The sequence below is a fragment of the Anabas testudineus genome, chromosome 4 (assembly GCF_900324465.2).
Source record: "Anabas testudineus chromosome 4, fAnaTes1.2, whole genome shotgun sequence".
Classification (NCBI taxonomy): domain Eukaryota; kingdom Metazoa; phylum Chordata; class Actinopteri; order Anabantiformes; family Anabantidae; genus Anabas; species Anabas testudineus.
This window is the reverse complement of record NC_046613.1, coordinates 18826221-18851402: the sequence shown is the minus strand read 5'-3', so window position 1 is coordinate 18851402 and position 25182 is coordinate 18826221. Positions and strand designations below refer to the sequence as shown.

Below are 25182 nucleotides of genomic sequence, written 5' to 3'. Positions count from 1 at the left end.
CAAATCAGATTTCTAAACAGATTATTAATTAGTAGCAAGACATGTTCTACCTGCTAAGTCTTCTCTGTCCACCTAGTTCCTCCATCTATAGCAGACGAACCCACAGAGCTAGTTGTTTCCAGATTGTCACCGGTGGTCATCGCCTGTACTGCAGCTGGTGTCCCAGAGCCCACAATCCACTGGAGCAAAGATGGCATGAAGTTAACAGGACAAGGATACAGCATCATGCCAACAGGTCAGAAAAGGAAAATAATATCTAAAGGTACACAAGGTTAACTAGGTTCAGTAGGTGTAATTTTACCTTTTAAGTTTCACTAAGAAAACCCTGCCTTTCATTCACAAAGTATTTAAAATTGTATTTTGTTTCATATTTTCTTTCATATTAATCTTAATTAAATTTTTATGTGCATAGGTTCAATAGAAATCTCCTCTGTTGAGTTCAGTCATGCTGGACGCTATTTATGCACAGCCAAGAATGCTGCAGGCTCCACTCAGCGCCACATACAGCTCACAGTGCATGGTAAGAACTTACAAGAAACGATATATCAAGTTACATAATTGCTTTGTACAGAACTTCGGTCCATTGTGGTGGTTTTCAAGTTTTTTATAAAGTTGAATTGGATACTGTAGTTTGGTTCATCTGCTGTTCATCATCCAGAGACACTATTTCATATAGGACACTTTTTATTGGTTAGGTTCTGTTTGTTTTCACAAATAAATTTTTGAAGATGATTTTATTGTCATGTTTCTGATAATAGAACAATCTCTTGTTATGTCTGTCCCTCTTTTCAGAGATTCCAGTCATCCAGTCTCATCCATCCACCCTGGATGTGATCCTGAATAACCCTATCACTCTGCCCTGCAGAGCCACTGGCTCACCCAGGCCCACCATCAACTGGCAGAAAGAGGGTATAAACATACCCACCACAGGTAATTTACATTGTCTATGTGTGTCAGTAATTATATTGTAAGCAGCCAATCAAAACATCATACATTTTCCTGATGTTTCATTTATGAAACTAGGCGGTAGTTTCACAGTTTTGCCTAATGGAAGCCTGCGGATATCCAGAGCCTCGGTGCTGGACTCTGGGACATACATATGTGTGGCTCAAAACCTTGCTGGCACTGCACTGGGGAAAACCAAACTCAGAGTACAAGGTATGCCACTCAACAATGATAATTAGATAAACATATAATATAGTACTAAAGAGGGATCTGCAGGGGTCGGTTAAAATGACAAGAAGGACAATCTTTTATTAAGTTTAATATTTTTGAGCATTTTATATTATGTCTTGAGTGAGTTTTGCAAACACAGTGTTTCTGTTTATGTTGTAGTCCCTCCTACGATCAGCTCAGAGACTAAGAAGTACCTGGCGCCTGTCGACTCCTCTGTGATGCTACAGTGCCAAGCTGACGGCTCCCCTCCTCCCTCTGTCACATGGTACAAAGACGGGCAGCCGCTGGGTGAATCTGTACGCCAACGGGTGCTCAGTTCAGGTTCCCTGCAGATCGCCTTCATCCAGCCAAGTGATACTGGACGATACACGTGCACTGCTGCCAATGCAGCGGGAACGGTCAGCCTCGACGTGAGCCTTACTGTACAGAGTAGGTTTCAGCCAAGTAAAACAAATCACCTACTGTGTTGTTATACAGTTGTTTCCAGTGTTTTAAAATGTATGTTTGGTACTGATTGAAGAACAATATTTTACTGTACAGTATTTTCCTATTTGTCCCATAAGACAATCCAATCAAATTTTCTACAAAATCAGACCCAGCGACTAAAAATTTTGTACAGGATAGCAGATACTAATAAACTGTGGTTGTATATTTTTTTAAATCCAGTTAGACTAATATTAATGAAAAATCTTACCTTTGCAGTCCCACCCTCTATTCGTGGTGGAAAGCAGGAGGTAACAGTGGTGGAAAACAGCCAGGCCCAGCTGGTGTGTGTAGCAGAGGGGGTCCCTCAGCCCAGCCTGTCCTGGGAAAAGGATGGTAACCCCATCAGTGAAAGCACAGGGGAGTACACCATCCTGCCCTCGGGAGAACTGGCTATAGACATTGCTCAGGTAAACAAAGAAACATATAGCAGACAATAAATTCTATTAAAATACTTTTAGTTGAATTGTGTAATAATCTAGTCTTGTTTTGTTTGTTCAGGCTACATATAGCTTAGAATTGTGTTACCAGATGTAACATGTATGTTATGTGATACATGCAAAGATTGCCTCCAGAAAAACTCACTGACTCCTCGTCTCTCCTGCATCAGCCGAACGATTCAGGCAGTTATACCTGTATTGCCACTAATGCAGTTGGACAGGACAGTCGGACGATGATCCTGTCTGTTCATACCCATCCTGTCTTCACTGAGCTGCTCAGAGATGTCGCGCTCAACAAAGGAGACCGTCTCATGCTGGCCTGTGGGGTCAGTGGTATACCTCCACCCAAAATAACATGGGCCTTAAACAACAACATCATTCCAGGTAATAAGGAATATGACCTGTTTGTGGACCTATATATGTATAATGGTTATTTTTCTTATATATTTCCCCTTTTAAACTGTGTTTTTCTGTTGTTTTATATGTTTATAGTTCACTACGATCATATGAATGGCTACAGTGAGCTGGTGATCGAAAGAGCGAGCAAAGATGATTCTGGGACGTACACCTGTGTGGCAGAAAACAGCGTAGGAACTATCAAATCAGTGGGATTTGTCTATGTTAAAGGTAAAACCACACAGATTAAAGTTCAACTTTCATTTGTTGGCCCCCCAATCAGGTGATTAGTTTGTAATGTAAATGTCTGTGATAACATGTATTTCTCTGTCTCCAGAGCCTCCAATCATTGATGGAGACCTTCACTCCAATCATATTGAGCCTTTGGGTGGTAATGCTATCCTGAACTGTGAGGTTCGGGGAGACCCTCCTCCAACCATCCAGTGGAGCAAAAATGGAATAAACATCCAGACCAGCAGCCGAATCCGAGTTCTGGACAACAGCTCTCTAGCCATCTATGGCACAGTGGTAGGAAATGAGCTTGAAATTTAAGAAATAACTTTTAGTCAGGACATATTGTTCATAACAGCATGTTTTCAGGCAGCAGAGCATTAATGAGTGATATACTATATATAAATGAATATTCTTTTGTATTATTTTGTGTTATACAGGGTGAAGATGCAGGCAGCTACATGTGTGTTGCAACAAATGATGCTGGAGTGGTGGAAAGGAGTGTCACACTTACCTTGCAGAGTAAGATTTTGTTATTCGATCTCCCGATGTCTGGTAAACTTATTTAGTTGTATTTAGGTTAGGTTAGGTTAGGTTGGGTTAGGTTAGGTTAGGTTAGGTTGGGTTAGGTTAGGTTAGGTTAGGTTAGGTTAGGTTAGGTTAGGTTAGGTTAGGTTAGGTTAGGTTGGGTTAGGTTAGGTTAGGTTGGGTTGGGTTAGGTTGGGTTGGGTTGGGTTGGGTTGGGTTGGGTTAGGTTAGGTTAGGTTAGTTTAGGTTAGGGTTGTGTTGTATGAAATAAGTTGCATTCTCCTTTACATGGTTGTACCACTGTCTTCTTTCAGGTGCACCCACCATCATTGTGGAGCCAGTGGAGACAATGGTAGATGCTGGCACCACAGCTGTGCTCAACTGTCAGGCAGAGGGTGAGCCCACCCCCATGATAGAGTGGTCCCGGCAGGGTCGCCCACTGCTGGGCATTGACCGCTTTTCCACCCTGTCCAACGGTTCCCTCAGAATCAGCAGTGCTCAGAAAGAGGACACAGCTGAATATGAATGTGTGGCCAGAAACATACTTGGATCAGTGCTGGCCAGGGTCACACTCAGAGTACGAGGTGAGATCAACGAAGTAGTGAAAGGTTGAATAATTGGAAAAACATACCTATCCTGTGATTAATCTTAAAAAATCAAAGGAAACAAGTGCATTTACCAAAAGGATAAAGTTGTTGTTATGTTGTTTTTGTTTTTCAGTGCATGGAGGCTTCTCGGAGTGGGCGGAGTGGGGCCCTTGCAGTGTGTCCTGTGGTGTTGGGTCCCAGAAGAGGCTGAGACAGTGTAACAATCCTCTGCCTGCTAACGGGGGGCGACACTGTGGAGGATCAGACACAGAGACACGCCGTTGTCAGGGAAAACCTTGTCCAGGTGCGAATGGTTAGAATGATCAGATGAGAATTACGGGAGTCATCCTGTTGTTAAACGCTGTGCTGTGTCCCTCTGCAGTGGATGGTAACTGGTCAGAGTGGTCGCTTTGGGAGGAGTGTTCTCGTTCCTGTGGTCAGGGCAACAGAACCAGGATCCGGACCTGCAGTAACCCTCCAGCAAAGCATGGAGGTAGGCCGTGTGAAGGCAAGGCAGTTGAGGTCATCATGTGCAGTGTCAGACCCTGTCCAGGTGAGTGATTACATAAAATGTACTTTTAAAAGTATGGTTGTCTGTGTAATGTCCTGTGGTATCTCCATGTAGCGTGCTGCATCTTTTCTCATTTCATACATTGCTGTACTTTTACAACTGCAGTTTGCATTGTTTCACGTAAATGGTTTACATTAAAATAAACTAAAATAAAATATAGTATGCATGACGGACTTTTGGCCTACCTACTCTCTGTTTACATTCACTTACAGTGGCAGGTAACTGGGGGTCTTGGCTACCATGGAGCCCATGCAGTGAGACCTGCGGTAAGGGTATGCAGTCTCGAATCCGGCTCTGTAACAACCCTCCTCCAGCATTTGATGGACCACTGTGTGAGGGCACAGACACTCAAACACAAGTGTGCAAGGAAAGACTTTGTCCTGGTAAGAGCTTCGGCATTTCTAACCTACTTAATGATGGGAACTGTGGAAGTGTGTAACAATAATGAATGTAGTGTATATCTGTATATATTTGTAACTGAACCTCTTATTTTCCGTCCAGTGGATGGAAAGTGGTCATCATGGGTGAGCTGGGGAGCGTGCAGTGTTTCTTGTGGCGGTGGGACCAGACAGAGGACACGTCTCTGTGCCAGCCCTGCTCCTCAGAATGGTGGTAGACAGTGTGAGGGCAACGATGTGCACATCGACTTCTGTAACAGCGAACCCTGCCCCAGTGAGTCATCTCAGACTTTATCTGCTCTTACTGTTTGGATTTTATTAACACAGTTAAAGTGCACAGAGGCTTCTTCCAATACACGAGTTCATTGTATATCAATTTCTGGTTTCTTAAGTTTTGCACTCCGGGCTCATCTCTTTTCCTTATATGCCTTTGACATTTTGGCTTTCTTTCTGTCAGTCAGTGGTAACTGGGGTCCATGGAGTAGCTGGGGCAGCTGCAGCAAGACCTGTAACGGAGGTCAGATGAGGCGCTACAGGACATGTGACAACCCCAGACCTGCCAATGGTGGTAGAGCATGTGCAGGTGCAGATACACAAATCCAGAGATGCAGCACAGCCAACTGCCCTGGTGAGTTGGGATGTTTACGACTTTGTCAAGGTCAGGAGTCAATAAGGCGAAGAGAGGAGAGGCTCTGTGGGAAGCACGTTTATTTATTTTTTAATTATGAAGAAAATAATTTTTGCAGTTGATGGTAACTGGGGTCCATGGCAGCCATGGGGAGAATGCTCTGCTTCCTGCGGAGGTGGAGAGAGGACTCGTGTCCGACTCTGTAACAGTCCATCTCCTAGTAGTGGTGGTCGCTCGTGTCCAGGAGACTCCTCACAGTTGTCTAGGTGTAACACTCAGGCCTGTCCAGGTAAGCCATGTGATCAAAAATACTGAATGTGTGTATGGTTTTCTATACTCTTGCATTTGTTCTTAATAAAACCACCTCTCTTTGTCAGGAGGGCCACATAAAGCACGAGGTAGCATTATAGGAAACATCAATGACATTGAATTTGGCATCGCCATCCTCAATGCCACCATCACAGACAGCAGACCTGGTGGCAGAATCATCAAGGCCACTGTTTCTAACGTACCAAGGACACTGGGTCAGTTTCCAGACATTAAACATTTTTATACCTGCATGTTTTTGACCCTACATGGAACTTGTCCATCTACACTGTTCTCTTGTAATTTTTAAAATAAAATGCCGCCTTCTGCTGCCTTTTTATCAAAGGTCCTGCAATGAGAAAGCTCATCTCCATCCTGAATCCTGTCTACTGGACCACTGCACAAGAAGTAGGAGAAGCTGTCAATGGTTACACGTTAACAGGAGGCGTCTTCAGGAGGGAAACACAGGTGGAATTTGCCACAGGTAATGAGGGCCAGGCCCGACTATTGATAGAAAGAGGGTTGCATAATGGTAATGAACTATTAGTACAATGTGTATATTCTATGATTGGATGTCACTAGGTGAGATTCTCAGAATGACCCACATTGCCAGGGGCCTGGACTCAGATGGAGCTTTGTTAGTGGACATTGCAGTGAATGGACACATCCTACAGTTGCCTTCGCATGCTGACATTAGCATCAAGGTACAGAAATGCCTTCTTAGATATGTTTGCATGTGAAAAGTCTAATTTCAGTTGCTTACTTTGTGTAAGATATATGAAGCTGTGTAAAGACTGCCTCTCCCGTACACGTTGTTTGACTCAGGACTACAGCGAGGATTACATCCAGACTGGCCCAGGCCAGCTGTATGCTCTGTCCACCCGCATGTTCAGCATAGACAGCGAAAGTGTGCCTTACTCTTGGAACCACACCATCTCCTACGACGTGTCCAAAGGCAAGATGCCCTACCTGGTAGAGACGCTGCACGCCACAGCAATCAGCGCTCACTATCACCCCCTAGAGGAGGTGCTGGAGTATAGCATCCAAGCTAGTATCACCAAGGGTGAGGATGCTGGAATGGAGAAATATGAATATAAAATATAATGTGTTTGTACTTATGTGCTACACTCTGTATTTTCCTTTTTTGTGTGTAATCCATTTTTATTTCCAGGTGATCGCAGTAACCAGTGTCCTCAAGGATTTACTTTGGTGTCTGCTGGGCCCTACTGCGCAGGTAATGAGAATCAGTTAAACAACATTGCACCTTATGATTATTTAATACCAGTGACATTTACTGTACGGTTCAAAATTCATCCATGTAAAATCTAGAACTTTCACATTATTCCAGTTATTTTAACATTGTTTATGTATGTTATCACTCTTGTCCTGAAGATGAGAATGAGTGCGACGTTGGCAACCCTTGTTCTCATGCATGTCACAATGCCATGGGCACCTACTACTGTTCCTGCCCTCGAGGCCTCACAATCTCAGCTGATGGCAGGACCTGTCAGGGTACAAAGCAACACACACACACCATAGTGTACCCAGATGAAATCGAGGGATTATCACAGAAACCATGAGACCACTGACTAATCAATCCACTGCTCTCCACTCTCTCAGACATTGATGAGTGTTCACTTGGTGGGAACGTGTGTCATGATGGACAGGACTGTGAGAACACTATTGGCTCTTACCGATGTGTCATGCGCTGTGGACGTGGTTTCAGGAGAACAACTGATGGACTCAGCTGCACAGGTACAACATAACTCTTAACTAAGCATTTATTTATTTATTTGTTTGTTTGTTTTTTGGATTTCTTCAAGTTTGCAATGTGTTCTCTGTTTCCAAGATGTGAACGAGTGTCAAGAGTCCAATCCATGCAATCAACACTGTCTTAACACTGTTGGTAGCTATCGCTGTGCTTGCGAGCCCGGATTTCAACTCAGGAACCGACGTTGTTTAGGTGAGACAAATCCACGGTTCCCCCCACACTGTCCAAAAAAATCAAAGCCTGTCGATCCAAAACATCTTTTATATAGATATTTGTCATTAGTATTTGTGTTGTAGTGTTTATTCAATTCTGTTACCTGCCTTTATTTAAATTTTATATTGGATTTTTTTTTTTATTGCTTTTCACCACAGATATAAACGAGTGCAGACAGAGGGTTTGTCGTTCAGACCAGCAGTGTAAGAACACACGGGGTGGTTACACCTGCATTGACCTATGTCCGAATGGTATGACCAAAGGCACCAATGGAACATGTGTAGGTGAGTGTCCAGCCAGAGTAGCAAGAATAAAACGGTACAGACTGTGATAAACTTTTAATGCTGAGTTAGTAACGATTCAATTTATGCTGGTCTGTGTTTCTTGTGGCCTGTAGACATCGATGAGTGCAGAGACGGCACTCATCAGTGCAGATACAACCAGATCTGTGAGAATACCAGAGGCAGTTACCATTGTACTTGTCCACGTGGCTACAGATCTCAGGGAATAGGACGTCCTTGTATTGGTACGTACGTCCTTTTTTCTTATTAGTTTATAGACAAAACAGACATTAACCACAAATTTGATAATGAAACTCATATTTGGGGCTTATTTTCAAACAACTGAATTTATATTTAGCTAACCATGTTAAGCAAAACACTGCTGCTTTGCTTTTCCCATGCGCTTTCTTATTCTGCCAGCATACTTCACCCTTTGCGTTGGTGACTCGCTCCTGCTGATACTGTAAAATAACCGTTTTCCTTTGTTCAGTTCAGACTTTACATCCTGCCACTTGCTTGCTCACACTTCTAATATGCTTCGGTGGGAACTGCTCATTAACTACTAACATTAAAAGCTAAGACAAAAAGATTGAATGCATGTTGTCTCAAAAAAATGCTGCTCACTGGCGTTTTGGATGGGTGAATGTTAAGAACTTAAAGCAAGTCTAGTTGCCACTGAACAGCATTTTTTGGGATAACCATGACCTGCATGACTGAGTCTTTACAGCAATGCATGTTGTCATGATATCCAGAGCTATAGGCTGATTCAAAGTTTAAAGGTCTACACTGTCAGGGTAAGATTAAGAGAAAGGATGTAAAAGGTGGTTCCTCCCCATTAAAAAAGACCAGCACCATCACCTCACAGCTCCGTCTGTCACCCTGTTTCTTTCCACTTTTCCATTTTTGAATTCCCCTTATGTTTTGAACTGGCTATCTTCTTGTTTGCTTCGTGATGGCATATTTTCCCCTATGACATCATTAACCACAGATGCTGATGTCTGTCTCAAATACTGAATGTATCTGCCATGAATTGGGTTTTGTGTCGGATATAAAATACTGTTTCTGTCTGATCATTTCTTCATATAAAATCAAAACTAGAATCAGAATTGTTACAATTATGACAATAACAATATTGATATTATGTAAAACCACTTTTCTTCTATGTGAGAGGATGTAATCTTTGGTCTCTCATTAAATTACATGTATTTATAGTCTCAATACATTACAGTCTTACAGACATGTAAATGTATTGTTTATACATTGGGGTAACTATCGTATCCCCTTCTCCCCCATCATCCTCTTTTCTCTTCTACTTTCATTGTCAACACTAATTTATTTTTCCATATTCTTTCCTGTGATCCCTCTTTCTTTTCCATCCTCTGTGTCTATGTCTCTTCTCTTGGTGCTGGTCTTTTTTTGTGTGTGCTGTGGGCAGACATAAATGAGTGTGAGCGGCTTCCACAGCCCTGTGCCCACCAGTGCATCAACACTCCTGGTAGCTTCAAGTGCACCTGCCCGCCGGGGCGCCACCTGCTGGGGGATGGCAAATCCTGTGCTGGTCTGGAGCGTCTGCCCAGCTATGAGAGCTACTCATACGGCTATCGCACGTCTCAGTCGTCTCCTGACCACAGCTCCTACCAACGGCTGTACCACAACTTGGCTTCTCAGAGCTACCACTCATACGCAGCCACCGCAAGGCTGCAGGAGCGCTACAGGAGCCGTAGCCGCAGAGACATCGCCATCTTTTCATCACAGCGGGGCTTCCTCGCTTGTCAGCAGGGGTTTGAGTCCAGGGGTGGCCGCTGTATAGGTAATTATGAAGGTCAGGCAGGGTTAGATGAGGGAGAGGATAGACGTAGGTATTGATAGACAAACTGTCTTCTGTGCTTGACTGCTGCTTCAGCTGGATGTTTGCTGTAAATACGAATTGTAAGCTGGAAACATGTTTCTTAATGCATAATTTATGTTCTATAACATTCTCTATATTATTTGGTGTGTTTATGTGTGACGCCAACAGACCTTAATGAGTGCGAGGTGAGGGATGTCTGTCAGCATGAGTGCATGAACACACCAGGGAGCCACAGGTGTCTCTGTCCTGCTGGTTACCGCCTCATGACCAATGGCAAAACATGTCAAGGTGAGAACTACCAACTACTCCCTGTGTGTTTACATCATTTCATGTGTTCACTGTACCTTAACAGTTTCTTAGAGAAAAGCTGTTTTCTGCATCTACAGATATAGACGAGTGTTTGGAACAGGACATCCACTGTGGAACGAACCGGATGTGCTTCAACATGAGAGGAAGTTACCAATGTATTGACACTCCCTGTCCAGCAAACTACCAGAGGGATCCAGCCACTGGGTAAACCTCCAGAAAATCCATTTAAACTTGTGGGATTAGACAAATGTTGTTCTGAGTTTTGTCACCAACCCAGCAGAATGAAAAATTAAATCTACTGGAACAATTTTCTCATTAGAAAATAGTCATCATTGTGAGTATCTGCTGTATGTTTTCGGGTCATTTATTGACCTGACGCTTTAAACATCATGGGTCACCTGAATAATTATAATGCAGCAGCAAGAAATTTTATCAATTAATGCACATGCAAACATAGTCCACTGTTTGTTTCATTTCTTTTATATGTGAAACAATTTTTCTTGCTTTTCCACACTATATTATGCTAAACTCCACTTTGTTGTAGGTTCTGCTTGAAGAACTGCCCACCCAATGACCTGGAGTGTGCGCTGAGCCCATACGCCCTGGAGTATAAGCTGCTGTCTCTTCCTTTTGGCATTGCAGCCAATCAGGACCTCATCAGGCTCGTGGCCTACACACAGGATGGTGTGATGCACCCCAGAACCACTTTCCTAGTGGTGGATGAGGACGTCACATTACCTTTTGCCCTGCGAGATGAGAACCTGAAGGGAGTGTTGTTCACGACACGGGCACTACGAGAGCCCCACACGTACCGCATGAAGGTCCGTGCCCTCTCTTATAGCGAAGACGGAGGCATTGAGTACCAGACAACCTTCATCGTGTATATTGCTGTCTCTGCCTACCCCTACTGAGAGCACTTTAAAAAAAAAAGGTGTGGTGGGCAATTGCATTCTCCACAACACTGCAACACTAATGTGGTGTAAGTGAGTGGGTGTGGCTGTGGAGAAGTAGCCACATCAGTAAACAGACTGAAAAAAGACTTGACTGTGAGACAAGGCCAGTGCAAGGCAGAAGAAGGCAGATTTAAAGTGAATACGCAACAAGCCATCGGAGATTTACAGGGGGCTTGAATCAAACTGGCTATTTATTGGCTCTAATCCCTGAAAATCTCATTTCAGTTTATCAGGACTCTAATATTCATGTTTGATATTTGGTCTTGTTGTTTTCCTGCCAATTCCCAGTTATTTATAAGCCAAAGCACCTGCCTTTGGCTCACAAAGTTGGTTTAAACCTGCTCAAGAAATCCTAGCTAATCTTTTATTTACATCTACCTATGATTAACTTATTGGGAGGTGCTTGAATATGAAAAATGGGCAGTTCCCACAGTTGTTTAACCCTTTAATCAATCATCAAAATGGAGTTGTGACTCTTATGTTGATATGGTGCTCATTTTGGTGATGCTTAAACTTGACTATCACATATTCTACATCCTCAGGTAGCAATCAATCATACAAGTCACATAGCAAACCCTTGTTACACTGATTACATCAGCAATGTGCCTTAATGCACCTTCCAGTAGATGCCAAGATGTATTTTATTTTTATTGACGTGTATATAGGTGTTTTTTCTTATAATGTATTGTCATACTGTACTTAATGTATCCGTTTTGTAATAAAAATGCAATAAATGAATATACACTGAAATCAGTTAATGTATTTCTGTAGGACACAAACACATTCATGATTTCCCACCTCTATCACACACACTTAACATACTTACTTTCCAATATGATTTTGTATGTTTATGTTCAAAAGAGACATAAAAGGTCATGACAGTGATGGTATTTGTGACATATAACCATTTCATGCAGAAAACTAGAAAACTGCAAATAGTTCTCTTACCTTTTCTTGGCTTTGTGTATCTACATACAGTTTAGTGTGGTTAATTCATTTATTTTTGCTGTACACTACAGACGTTTAATATCAAAGGTTTAAAATAAGACTTTTATTTAGGGTATGTGCACACTGCTGTGTTAAATGTCACAAGTATTCTGGTTTTTATGATTTATTTAGAAGTACATGTGATACACCCAAAATTGTGTGTCCACTTTTGTGGTAATTTAATTTATTTAAGCTAAATGACTTAACTACTTAAAAAGAGTAGTGATGATTATGTCACACAGGGTTTTCATATTTATTGTCTATTAAAACAATAAGCATGAGCAGCACTTTAGGTAGGAACCTTTGTAAACCGGAGCAGTTGCACCTCGGTTGTTTTGGGGGACTCCTCCGCCCACCCTCAGATGCAGTCTGGAGGATGAACTGAGCGCTCCGTGCTTCATTGCTGCTGCAACTTACCTGTGTTTTCCAGGTTAGTATTCGGTTGAAAACAGCCAGAAACTACCTCTCAAGCCTTTATTTTGTGAGTCAAGTGTAATTACATTTGTTTAAGGTTACTTTTGGAGAGTTATGCCAAGTTTCAGAGTTTGGAAAGTCGGCGCGAACTCGACGACGGTAATTGCCGACAGGTGTGGCACTACAGTGTAATGCGTACCTGAGCGTTGTCTTGCAGGCAGGTTAATCTTGCACTGTGTAATGATTCAGCTCCTGTTCACTGACTGACATGGGAAAAGTCTTATAAACTTACTCTGTTCCACTTTTTGAGAATGTATTTAAGTATATAAATGTATAGTTTATTGCAATTAAGAGTTTAGTTTCTGTGAATGTTAAGAGAGGTTTTACATTTCCATCAGTGATACATGTGTCCAAAAATAAGTGCTTTAGTCCAGTAAAGTCAAGCATGTGTAGATAGTATGCTTAAGTACAGTTGAGTAACACTGTGAATTATACTATGTGATGATAGTATGTCCTCAACCATTAAGTACTAGTGATGGTGTGCACTTTTGTTTTACTGAAGAAGAGTATTTCTTACAATACAATAGTGTTATACAAGAAAATGTGAATGTGATGTATGGAAAATGTCAAGAATTGAGGTTATGGACAGTGTGAGCACAAATGTCAGTTATGAAGATTGAAAAAGACACAAATGTTGTATGTACTGTGGAGAATGTAACTGCTCTAATTATTTGATAAAGATGCAGTCTGGAGGATGAACTGAGCGCTCCGTGCTTCATTGCTGCTGCAACTTACCTGTGTTTTCCAGATTGTGTCTCAACTATTGTTGCTGTGGTACCATTCCTGGGACCCGTAACAATTTGTGGGGGCTCGTCCGGGATCTGCTTCTTCCAGAACCGTCGAGAGGAGCAGATCCAGTTATACCAGAACCACAAGACCAACGAGGAGGGGACGTGACTGCGACGGAGGTCACAGCTGTGGGTGTCCACCAGGGGAGATAAGAGGTCTACACGGCTCTTCATTCCGCCAGGGGAACTGCACCGCTGTCTCATAAAAGTGAGTCATGTCCACGCCACGGAAAGAACTCGTTTGGTGCATCAAAAAGAACTTGTACAAACTTTCAGGTAACGAAGCTTACCAGCTTGCAAAAGACATTGCTACTGGCTGTCAGGGGGAAGGTGACTTGGACCCCACTGACGAGGAAACATGTGTGGACTATATCCTCAGTTACATGCAGTCCGATACTTTACTGAAAACTGAAGATGAAGGTATGAGTCAGTTATTAGCATTAAACGACCTGGTTCTTAATGTAATTGAAAATCAAAGTACAGATGTGGTCACAGGGGGGGTAACACCAGTGCATGACACCCTTGCTTTTACTCCACCAGTTAAGGCACCATATCACACTGCACAATCATCCCCAAACCCACACACACTAGTAACACTTTCTACTACAGATACCAACATTGGCACCCAACATGCAGACCAGTTGACCATAACACATGATCAGCCAAGTAAGAAGACACAACACTTTAAGGATATAGCTGATACAGAACCGAGGGGTCGTCACAACATGCATAAGCCAACCCAATCCTTACCATCACCACACAGTGCCACACATGTAGCTGCAGAAAAGATGGTCTCTTTAAAGGACCTTTCATATCTTCAGAGGAGAGAATTCAAGATACATGGGGGGCAGATTGGGGACCAAAGTTCTGATATTACATATAGCAGCATCTGTAAACAGATAGATGAGGGAGTCAGAGAAGGGTTTACAGAGACAGAAGTGATCCGCGGTGTGCTGAAGATTGTAAAGCCTGGCACATTCAAGGACATGCTCATCAATAAAGATGAACTATCCGTCAGCGAGATTAAGGGCTTCTTCAGATCCCACCTTGGGGAAAAGGGCACTACAGAACTGTTCCAGGAACTCATGTGTGCAAAGCAAAATGAACATGAACCCCCTCAACAGTTCCTGTATCGCATGATTGGACTTAAACAGAAAGTTCTCTTCCAGTCGAAGCAGGTCAATGCGGATGTTTGTTATGATCCCAAGACTATACAGGAGGTGTTCCTTCACACCATCTACCAGGGCCTAGGGTCAAAACACACAGACATTAGACAGCAGTTGAGGCCACTACTCTCAAACAACCAAGTCACAGATGAGGAAATCATCAGCCGGGTCATGAAAATAATTAGTGATGAGAATGAACACCAGCGTAGGCTAGGCCATGTTCCCAAACTGAAAGCTACACATACACATTACGTCCAGGTGGATGCTGAGGAGCAGGCTGCTGGCAAGAAAGAGAGCCAAACAATCCAGCAGCTCAGTGCCCAAGTAGAGGCCTTGACAAACATGGTTGCAACTTTAATGGATCAACAGGCAGCGGCCATACCAACAACTCATTCAAGGACTTTGCATGCTCAGCCACAAAGCCATCCTCGTGATGCATGCCAACTCCCTACTCCACTCCCACCTAACCAACACCTCGTCACAAGGAAAGGTAAAATGTCTAGTTGTTCTGCCTGTGCACAGCGAGGTTCTGGGAACTGTAATCACTGTTTTGTGTGTGGGAACACAGGGCATCGAGCAGTAGGCTGTTTAGAGAGAACAAGACAGTCGGGAAACGAGAACCGGCCCCTGCCGAGGGACAACCAGAGGCCGTTCAGCAGTTTCAGTCCCACTCAGTAACTCCTACACGTAAACAGAAACATCATAAACAGAAGAGACATGGTAGGGGAGCAGTAGTTCCACGCCCAAAAGAGATAAAGGTGAATCAAGATAACTCCCCACGCTCAGTACCGCTGATCGGTAGGAAGAGTCTACTTAAATGCTTCATCAATGGCTATGCTGTAAAAGTCTTATTCGATACAGGCTCACAAGTAAGCATTATTGACAGGTCATGGAGAGAGACTTTTATCCCCAACCACAAAGTGAAATCACTGCAAGAGCTGTTAGACCCAGGTGAAAGTCTTGACCTTTGCGCAGCAAATGGACAACCCATCCCATATGATGGTTGGGTGGAGCTAACAATCAACCTTGAGGGAAATGACGATCCCAATCTGGCCATTCAAGTCCCTTTTCTGGTTAGTCAGCTTCCCCTTCCTCAGCCACTACTAGGGGCTAATGTGCTCCAAGAAATGATAAACAGACAAAACTCTGTTGCAGATGCACAAGCCATGGTGACTAGTCTCCTTCGAAGAGCCCTTGGTGTGGAAGAAGAACAGGCCAGGGCCATGGTCAACTTCATTGAGGCCCAGAAGATGCCTATTTATAGCACAGCGACAGTGAGGGTGGGTAGAGAAGATGTCAACATCCCAGCCGGAAAGACCACGTATGTACGGTGCAGAGTACCACCCACCTTTAACATATCCAATCCCCTTGTTCTATATGAACCACAAAATGAGAACACAACCTTAGAACAGCTTAGTGTTGGAGAGGGTCTCCTAGAAGTTAACACTACCAGGTCCCCCTATGTCAGTATACCCGTTTCAAACCACACCAAGCATGAAGTCACCCTGCCAAAGAGAACTTCCTTAGGCTCCATTCAACACATAACAAAAGTCCTTGAACTTGGAAGAACCGAGGAACAACAGAGACCCCAGACAGTGACAGTAAGGGCTGAAGTTAATAATGCGACTACTGTCTCTGCCCCTGAGCTTTGGCAACCATCTGTTGACCTCAGCCACCTCAACCCAGAACAACAACAACTCATTGAGAAGATGCTGTATGAGGAATCTGGAGCATTTGCTCAAAAGAGCAATGATATTGGATGTATTCCTTCTCTACAGATGTCAATCAGACTCAAGGATGACACCCCTGTTCAGAAGACATACGCTTCAGTTCCAAAGCCACTGTACAGGGAGGTCAAAGAATACATCCAGGACCTGCTAGTGAAAGGATGGATCGTCAAGTCTCAGTCACCATACGCTGCACCCATTGTTTGTGTGAGGAAAAAAGATGGATCATTGCGCCTATGCATTGATTATCGGCTCCTCAACAGGAAGACTGTACCTGACCGACACCCCCTCCCCCGCATACAGGACTTGATTGACTCGCTTGGTGGATACAGCTGGTTTACCATCTTGGACCAGGGAAAGGCTTACCATCAAGGCTTTATTGCTGAGGGATCCAGACACCTGACTGCCTTCACAACACCTTGGGGTTTATATGAATGGGTCAGGATACCCTTCGGTCTTTCAAATGCTCCAGCAGCCTTCCAAAGAAGCATGGAGGAGATGCTTGAGACACTCAGGGATGAGTGTTGCATCCCTTATCTTGATGACGTCCTCTGCTTCTCCAGGTCTTTTGAAGAGCATGTTGAAGTGCTGCGACGTGTTCTCCAAGCCTTGCAGCGTCATGGAGTAAAGTTGAGGCCAGAAAAGTGTGAGTTATTCCGCAAAGAAGTCAGGTATGTGGGCCGGCTAGTATCTGCCGAAGGAGTGAGGGTGGACCCAAAAGATATACAGGCAGTTCAAGCATTGAAAGAGAAGGCTCCACAAACAGTAGGTGGTGTCAGGAGACTACTAGGCTTCCTTAGCTACTTCCGATCTTATGTACAGGATTTTTCACGTATAGCCAGACCATTGTATGAGCTACTTCAGGTGAAAACAAGTCCACCACAGACGAAATCTTCCAGGGCAGAGGCAAAAGGCCCGCAACTCTCCTCACGAACTCCAGTATTATGGAACAGTGTGCATCAACAAACTCTTGAACGCTTGATAGATATCCTAACAAGTCCACCGGTATTAGCATACCCAGACTTTGACCACCCCTTTGTACTCCATACCGATGCCTCACAACAAGGTCTTGGGGCGGTTCTCTACCAAAATCAGAGTGGGAAAATGAGAGTGATTGGCTATGGGTCACGCACGCTAACACGAGCAGAGCAAAACTACCACCTGCACAGTGGAAAGTTAGAGTTCTTGGCCTTAAAGTGGGCAGTATGTGACAAATTTAGGGATTATTTGTTTTATGCTCCCTCTTTTATTGTCTATACTGACAACAACCCCTTGACGTACGTCATGAGCACCGCCAAGCTTAATGCAGTGGGTCATCGTTGGGTGGGGCAGCTGGCAGACTTTCATTTTGAGATAAGGTACCGGCCCGGCAAACTGAACATTGACGCAGACACCCTTTCACGATGTCCCCTTGATATTAACACTTACATGGGTCAGTGCACAGAGATGCTTTCAGAGGAGGCAGTGAACGCAACATGGGAAGGAAGTACAGTTGCCCAGAAAGGAGATGTGGCATGGATAGCAGCTCTCAACATAACATCACAGCCACAGGCTCAAACAGAAACTTTCCCAGTTATCAACCATAAGGACATAGCAGATGAACAGCGTCAAGACCCTGTCATTAGAAAGATCTTGGAATTGAAGGAAAGCAAGACAGAGTTAACTGAGGACAGACGGAGGACATTGGACGGCCTTACAAAGAAACTGTCAAGGGAATGGAGTAAACTGCATGTGGAAAATGGCCTTCTGTACCGGAAAACCGCTCTCCGAAGACAGTTAGTCCTTCCAGCTACCTTCAAACAGACCGTCCTCACCCACCTGCATGATAACATGGGACATGTTGGTGTGGAAAGAGTACTGAGCCTGGCAAGGGAACGATTCTATTGGCCTTTTATGAAAAGGGACATTGAGGAATATGTCACCCGGAAGTGTCGTTGTATAAAACAGAAAAAACCAACATTGCACGACAGAGCACCCATGGGAAGCCTTACATCGAGCTCACCCCTGGAGCTCGTCTGCATTGACTTTCTCCATCTTGAAACCAGTCGAGGTGGCTACGAGTACATCCTGGTGGTAGTCGACCATTTCACTAGGTTTGCACAGGCGTACCCAACCAGGAACAAAGCTGGCAAGACTGCCGCTGATCGAATCTTCAATGATTTCATTCCCCGGTTTGGATACCCTGCCAAGCTCCATCATGATCAGGGCCGGGAGTTTGAAAACGAACTGTTCAAAGCTCTAAGACAATTGGCTGGGGTTAACCATTCCAGAACATCACCTTACCATCCTCAGGGCAATCCAGCGGAGAGATTTAATCGTACCCTGCTGCAGATGCTTCGGACTCTGGGTGATAAAGAGAGAGAGAACTGGAAGGATCACCTGCCTCATGTCATTCATGCTTACAATTGCACCAAACATGAGTCCACAGGTTACTCCCCCTACTATTTGTTGTATGGTCGTCATCCTCATCTTCCTGTCGATTTGCTGTTTGGGTTGCTAACTGAGGAAGAGAAAGTCACACCCAGAAGATATGCAGAAAAATGGGGGGAGAGAATGATTGAAGCATACAAGATAGCAAGTGCCAACAGCCAACAGTCAAGCGCAAAGGGTAAACATTACTATGACAAACGCAGCAAAGGAGTGATACTGCAACCAGGAGACAGGGTTCTGGTCCGTAACCTCTCGGAAAGAGGAGGTCCAGGTAAGCTGAAACCCTACTGGGAGAAGACAATCTATATTGTCAAGGAGCAGCTTGGTGATAACCCAGTATACAAAGTCAGTCCAGAGACTGGAGGTCGTGCCATCCGGACTCTCCACAGGAACTTGTTGTTACAAGTGAATGACTTGCCTGTCGAGCCACTGGTCACAAACAGTCCCGTCAAAGCACAAAAGAAAGAAATCAGGTCAAGGAAATCACGAAGTTCTGCGGAACAGATGCATCATCAAGATACAAGTGAGTCAGAAGAGGATGAGGATGTCCCACACTACTGGTTCCGGATACCAAGGGAGGCGCCGATAGTGGACTCTAACAAACCTCAGAATGATGTACTCACTGTATCACAAAGCAATACTAGACAGGATGCAAGTTGCATGGGGGAGACCTCACTTGATGACCCTGTAGTGGAAGGAGAAGTAGTTGAAGAGGAGCAAGGGGAACCGCTGGAGGATGAGGTGCTGATTAATGACCTGCACTCTTCAGTGGAGCAAGACTTGCCAGAACCAGATGAGCTATTACAGGATGTTCAAAGACCTCAGACTGAGACTCAGCCTACACTGAGGAGATCAGCCAGAGAGAGACGACCTGGCCAAATACTCATGTACACCTCACTTGGTCATCCTACATATCAACCGCGACTTGTAGTTAGTGCAGTAGATACTCAACCCACATTCCTCACTTACCAGCATCCATGGTCCCTTGTCCATTCATTTCAACCTACACCTCATATCATCCCATCTACATACTTACCAGGCATTTACCCCATTCACTGTTGTTGAATAGCTGATAATGAAGGGGCTAAACAATACTTTGTGAAATGTATATAGACTGTTGTTATTGTGATTCTGACTGTTCAGGCACCTGTTATTGTGTGTAAGTTAAGATATTGAACAAAATGTTGGTAGTTTAAGTTTATGTGTCAGGAGCCATTTTTTTTTGTTGGGGAGCATGTGATACACCCAAAATTGTGTGTCCACTTTTGTGGTAATTTAATTTATTTAAGCTAAATGACTTAACTACTTAAAAAGAGTAGTGATGATTATGTCACACAGGGTTTTCATATTTATTGTCTATTAAAACAATAAGCATGAGCAGCACTTTAGGTAGGAACCTTTGTAAACCGGAGCAGTTGCACCTCGGTTGTTTTGGGGGACTCCTCCGCCCACCCTCAGATGCAGTCTGGAGGATGAACTGAGCGCTCCGTGCTTCATTGCTGCTGCAACTTACCTGTGTTTTCCAGGTTAGTATTCGGTTGAAAACAGCCAGAAACTACCTCTCAAGCCTTTATTTTGTGAGTCAAGTGTAATTACATTTGTTTAAGGTTACTTTTGGAGAGTTATGCCAAGTTTCAGAGTTTGGAAAGTCGGCGCGAACTCGACGACGGTAATTGCCGACAGGTGTGGCACTACAGTGTAATGCGTACCTGAGCGTTGTCTTGCAGGCAGGTTAATCTTGCACTGTGTAATGATTCAGCTCCTGTTCACTGACTGACATGGGAAAAGTCTTATAAACTTACTCTGTTCCACTTTTTGAGAATGTATTTAAGTATATAAATGTATAGTTTATTGCAATTAAGAGTTTAGTTTCTGTGAATGTTAAGAGAGGTTTTACATTTCCATCAGTGATACATGTGTCCAAAAATAAGTGCTTTAGTCCAGTAAAGTCAAGCATGTGTAGATAGTATGCTTAAGTACAGTTGAGTAACACTGTGAATTATACTATGTGATGATAGTATGTCCTCAACCATTAAGTACTAGTGATGGTGTGCACTTTTGTTTTACTGAAGAAGAGTATTTCTTACAATACAATAGTGTTATACAAGAAAATGTGAATGTGATGTATGGAAAATGTCAAGAATTGAGGTTATGGACAGTGTGAGCACAAATGTCAGTTATGAAGATTGAAAAAGACACAAATGTTGTATGTACTGTGGAGAATGTAACTGCTCTAATTATTTGATAAAGATGCAGTCTGGAGGATGAACTGAGCGCTCCGTGCTTCATTGCTGCTGCAACTTACCTGTGTTTTCCAGATTGTGTCTCAACTATTGTTGCTGTGGTACCATTCCTGGGACCCGTAACATACATACAGAAAATCTAAAATTTAAAGAAAAATTATTATATTTACTAAATCAATAAAAATGACTGTACATGTCTTTTTAGAAAAGAGAGACTGAAATCAGCATTTATACCTTTTATTTATTTTGTCATAAAAACAAAAACATAAAAAAGGAATATTGGAGTAAGGCAGTTTGTCCATCAGTTTAGTATTTGCCTGTCTTCTCACCCTTGGCTAGAAGAGCATATAGAAATACATGAAGCAGAAGAAATTAGAACTTTCTGCATTTTGTTCTCATGTAAAACTAGTCTTCTGCATTAGAAAGGGAATCTAATGTCTGGATGCATCATCACTGATAACAGTATTCAAACACGGCCACAACCCATGTCTGAATATCAACTCACTCGTGAGTAAAACACAATGATTTTGTGTTTAGAAGAAGCAACATCCATTAGTGAAAATCCATGCATAACTTTCAGTCAGCGTTGATTTGAAAATGAGCGACAAAATAAACCTGTTGGAGCTGAATTCGATGTAACACACTTTGTTTTCATATTCGTTTATACTGTAAATAGTAATAACGCCAACACTTTGAACTTAACATTTCATTTAAAACATACTAAATGTTCCATAACTACGTTATTCCCATGAAAGCAAAACAAAGCATTTGGCAACAGACATTCTACCTTTAAAGGTAGATAAATGTTCCAGTTTTCCCCCTCATTATATAAAATCTATGGGAATTAAAAGTACATGTGGTAGTGACAGCACAACTCTCTACTGCAACTCTGTGACAGAGGACTTGTTTTAAAAAACCTACAGCATGAAATTAAAACATATTTAATATCAAAATCACAGATCTTCTCCAGAAGACACAAAACGTACAAAAGACAGGTATGAAATGCTTCAGAGAATACTCCTAATCTGAAAAACGGGATCTGATTAACTATAGATCAATTGAAATTCCCTCTCCGTCTACGATAAGAGATGATATCTATTGGCAAGCATGCCGATTTTAGCAGTCCAAGCCTTATATTTAATTTGATTGTGTAGGGATTTAGGCCTATAAATGCATAATCCCAGATAATTTTTTTGTTAAATGTCAAAGTAAAAAACTGAGAAGGTGCTCAGCGTGATGTCACTGTACACGCTGTGTCCTGAATGTACAGAAAACCTGCACCAGCAGATCTGCAGAGAGCAGAGGCTGCATGAGTAGTCAGACACAAACAAGATGTGAGGAACAGTAAAGTGGGATTAATAAGAGTGGTTGGTGAAAAGATGGGTGGTTGGATGAATAGCTGGATGACACTGACCCTCCCCCCTACCATCCCCAGGGTTAATGACAACCCCCATAAACAAATCCACCACCCTCCATCTGTGACTGTGCTTTTTAAAGACTCCCACTGCTAAAGTGTTACAGTGAGAGGCAATGAGAGGATTTAGCGACTGAGGATGAGGTTTATATTCCCTCAGGAAGTCTCAGAGAACAAACACCGAACATTTGACTGAAAGAAACACGGCTGAAACCTTCTGTGTATGTTTATGTGGAGATCAGTGGAGGATACATTGCATGAGTGTGTAGAAACTCTAACAGCTTTCCCAACCTCCTTGTTCCTGAACATGCCTACGCACCTATGTCTGCAGGTTTCAACTAGTTCAAAAAGCAGTTTTTTCTATTTTAGGAGGTGAAATGTTCCAGTATTCACAAAAAAGTGTCTTAAAAAACAGACAGGAGGAAAATGTTCATTATTTTGCAACCACTGGAATACAAAATGAGTACACACTGTATAGGAATGACAGAGACAGGGGGGTTAACAGTTCAAGGAAGCAGTGCAGACACATGAAGTCATCTATAGCACCCTGTGAGAAATACAATTTAGTAGGCTGTGCAAAAGAAACAAGATAATGACATTTTATAAACATTGTGACCCAGATTTTTTTTAGCAGGATCACATTGGGTTAAAATTTTGTTTTCCTTTGAGCCCATATGCCGTCTGTTAGATTACACGAACAGAACAGTAGAGTGCCTCCACATCCACCCCCTGTATCTGTCAGTGACCTGCTTCTCTTCTAGACCGTCTTCCTTGCTGTTAGCACCCTGACGATGCTGCCCACTCCTCCAGCTGCCAGAGCCTGAAGACACAGGAAGAATGAATATGTTCAGGCTCTTTTTTGGTACCGATACTCCTCTAGTAGCGCAACTCTCAGTGTTGTGGCCATGTTACATTTCTAAAACGTTCTTAACAATCACACATCATTCCTCTATTCAAATAGGGAAAAAGATAACAGATTAGATGAGAAGAAAATACCAACCTTTTCATGCCACTGCAGCAGGACTGCACTGCTGTTTTCTGACGGCCTCTCGAAGCCTTTGTAGATGTATTTCATCAGCAGGTCTACGCCGTTCTTGTCAAGGGACTGCACCCCTTTTTCAATGTCACTGCTCTTAAAGGCACTGAGCACCTTCAGCACCAAACCCTCTGCACGATCCTGGTAGAAAGAACGAAGGCCGGAGACAATTTCAGTTCATTACTAATTGAACTCAAAAGCCTCACCTGCTGCCTTATATCATACTCAGGTTTAGGTTGGGTACTATACTTATCACTCAACAGTCTAAACGCCTACAGAGTGATGAAAAGATAGTATTGTTGAAATGCTTGAAGCACTACGGACAATGAAAACAAAACACACCTTCACATTCTGGTTCTTTGTATTGATTGGTGGGTTCTTCAGGACTGCATGCAAAGCCTCCATGAGATTTCCTGTGCAGGAGGAGTTAAGGATGCAACAAAATCCACACATACAAAATCAGCAGCCAGCATGCTGCAGTCAGCAGCTCATGGTTTGGTAACTGTACTTATAAAAAGATCAAATGTGCAGGATGTGCACAAATAGTTCATCTTTAAATGCATTTATGCACAGCATAAATCCAGTTACATATATTAGACAATAACCATTTGTTTGTATCCACGTCTTCATCCCGTTCTGTTGGTGTCTGACTTGAGAAACAGATGTGAGCCCATCCATTCACTCTCCTGCACCAAGGTGGGAGGAACTACCTCCTTCAATGAGGAAGTGCAGCACTTTCAAGCCTTATAAGGCCTTTAAGATTGAACCAAGGATGTCTGCTGGCTGCTGACTTTACAGCAACACTTTCAACCAAGACACAAACCTTCCTGTGGAGACCCAAGACAGATTTGCAGCGAGTGAATCTGCAACACTGATCATACTTAGCTTACATGCAGAAACACATTAAAGCTGCAGAGATATTTAAGGAGACTGCAACTACATAATAAGTCAACTGTGAACTTGTAGTAAGACAAATGTATAGTAGCTTGCAGTAATAGACAGATACCTGTGTCATGGAGCAGAAATCCCTGGAATGTGACTGTCAGGCAAGTCTGGACAGTCACTGGCCTACTAGCAAAACACCCCTTCAATAATAAAGCAACAGCAAACACGTATGGATGAAATCTGCAGATAAATCGTAGCAATGTAAGCAAAAATAGGGAAACTGTGTCGTCCGAGCTAACACGGGCTAGCTAACCACGTAAAGGATATTGCCTGATGAGGGAGTCCACCTCAGCCTCGTCGGGTCCCAGCTGGTTTTCTCCTCCGTCCTCTTCATCCACGAACTTGTTCTCGTCGTATTCGTCTACGTCCACTCGCCTGAAGCGGGCGGACACGGTGGTCTTCGACATGTTTTTATTCCGGAGAGGACAAGTGTGGAGCAGGATCGGCCTTTTAGTGTTTTACACTGATTTTTGTGACAGCACAGGCAGGCGGACTTCCTCACTTCCTCATTTACAGACCCGCGGGCACCATATCGCCGCCTAGTGGTCAAAAAACACACCACGTGTATTTCCCCCCCGTGGCCGCTAGATGGCGACCGAACCTAAGAAATTTGACTGTGTAATTTTATTTTAATTTTAAATTATTATTCTGGATGATTGAGCTTTATATTTCTCTCCCGTTGTTCTTTGTTGTTGTAACTTGTTGAACATGTTTATTTGTTTTAACACGATTAACTACACTCTCACTGATCAAGTCGCTAATACATTCCTCTACCCCCTGTAAGGGGTGGGGGAACAATTTCTATCATTCCACCCTAGATTATAATTAAAATGATATAATATATAATTATAA

The 25182-nt window shown here is 43.1% G+C and overlaps 2 protein-coding genes across 2 annotated transcripts in view; one reads left to right on the top strand and one right to left on the bottom strand.

Annotated features, from left to right (window-relative positions):
* The window catches only part of hmcn1 (hemicentin 1), a 65093-nt gene extending 53244 nt beyond the window's left edge, over positions 1-11849 (top strand). The window contains 31 exon segments of the mRNA XM_026345728.1: positions 77-235; positions 413-520; positions 793-930; positions 1024-1158; positions 1336-1605; positions 1879-2069; positions 2270-2483; positions 2592-2726; positions 2833-3023; positions 3167-3248; positions 3569-3838; positions 3975-4145; positions 4224-4394; positions 4625-4795; positions 4914-5084; positions 5268-5438; positions 5557-5727; positions 5816-5962; positions 6091-6228; positions 6327-6448; positions 6570-6807; positions 6916-6978; positions 7137-7256; positions 7365-7499; positions 7594-7707; positions 7887-8012; positions 8126-8254; positions 9445-9819; positions 10027-10146; positions 10245-10371; positions 10712-11849. Coding sequence (XP_026201513.1) covers positions 77-235; positions 413-520; positions 793-930; positions 1024-1158; positions 1336-1605; positions 1879-2069; positions 2270-2483; positions 2592-2726; positions 2833-3023; positions 3167-3248; positions 3569-3838; positions 3975-4145; positions 4224-4394; positions 4625-4795; positions 4914-5084; positions 5268-5438; positions 5557-5727; positions 5816-5962; positions 6091-6228; positions 6327-6448; positions 6570-6807; positions 6916-6978; positions 7137-7256; positions 7365-7499; positions 7594-7707; positions 7887-8012; positions 8126-8254; positions 9445-9819; positions 10027-10146; positions 10245-10371; positions 10712-11078 — 5240 coding nt within the window. The 3' untranslated portion in view covers positions 11079-11849.
* A 9307-nt stretch (positions 11850-21156) lies between these two features.
* arpc5b (actin related protein 2/3 complex, subunit 5B) lies at positions 21157-24863 on the bottom strand. The gene is made up of 4 exons (XM_026346233.1): positions 24598-24863; positions 23728-23800; positions 23350-23526; positions 21157-23169 (listed from the first exon to the last, which is right to left on the bottom strand). Exons 1-4 carry the CDS (start codon positions 24735-24737, stop codon positions 23107-23109), a joined length of 453 nt encoding a protein of 150 aa, XP_026202018.1. The 5' UTR covers positions 24738-24863; the 3' UTR covers positions 21157-23106.
* Positions 24864-25182: the final 319 nt, after the last annotated feature.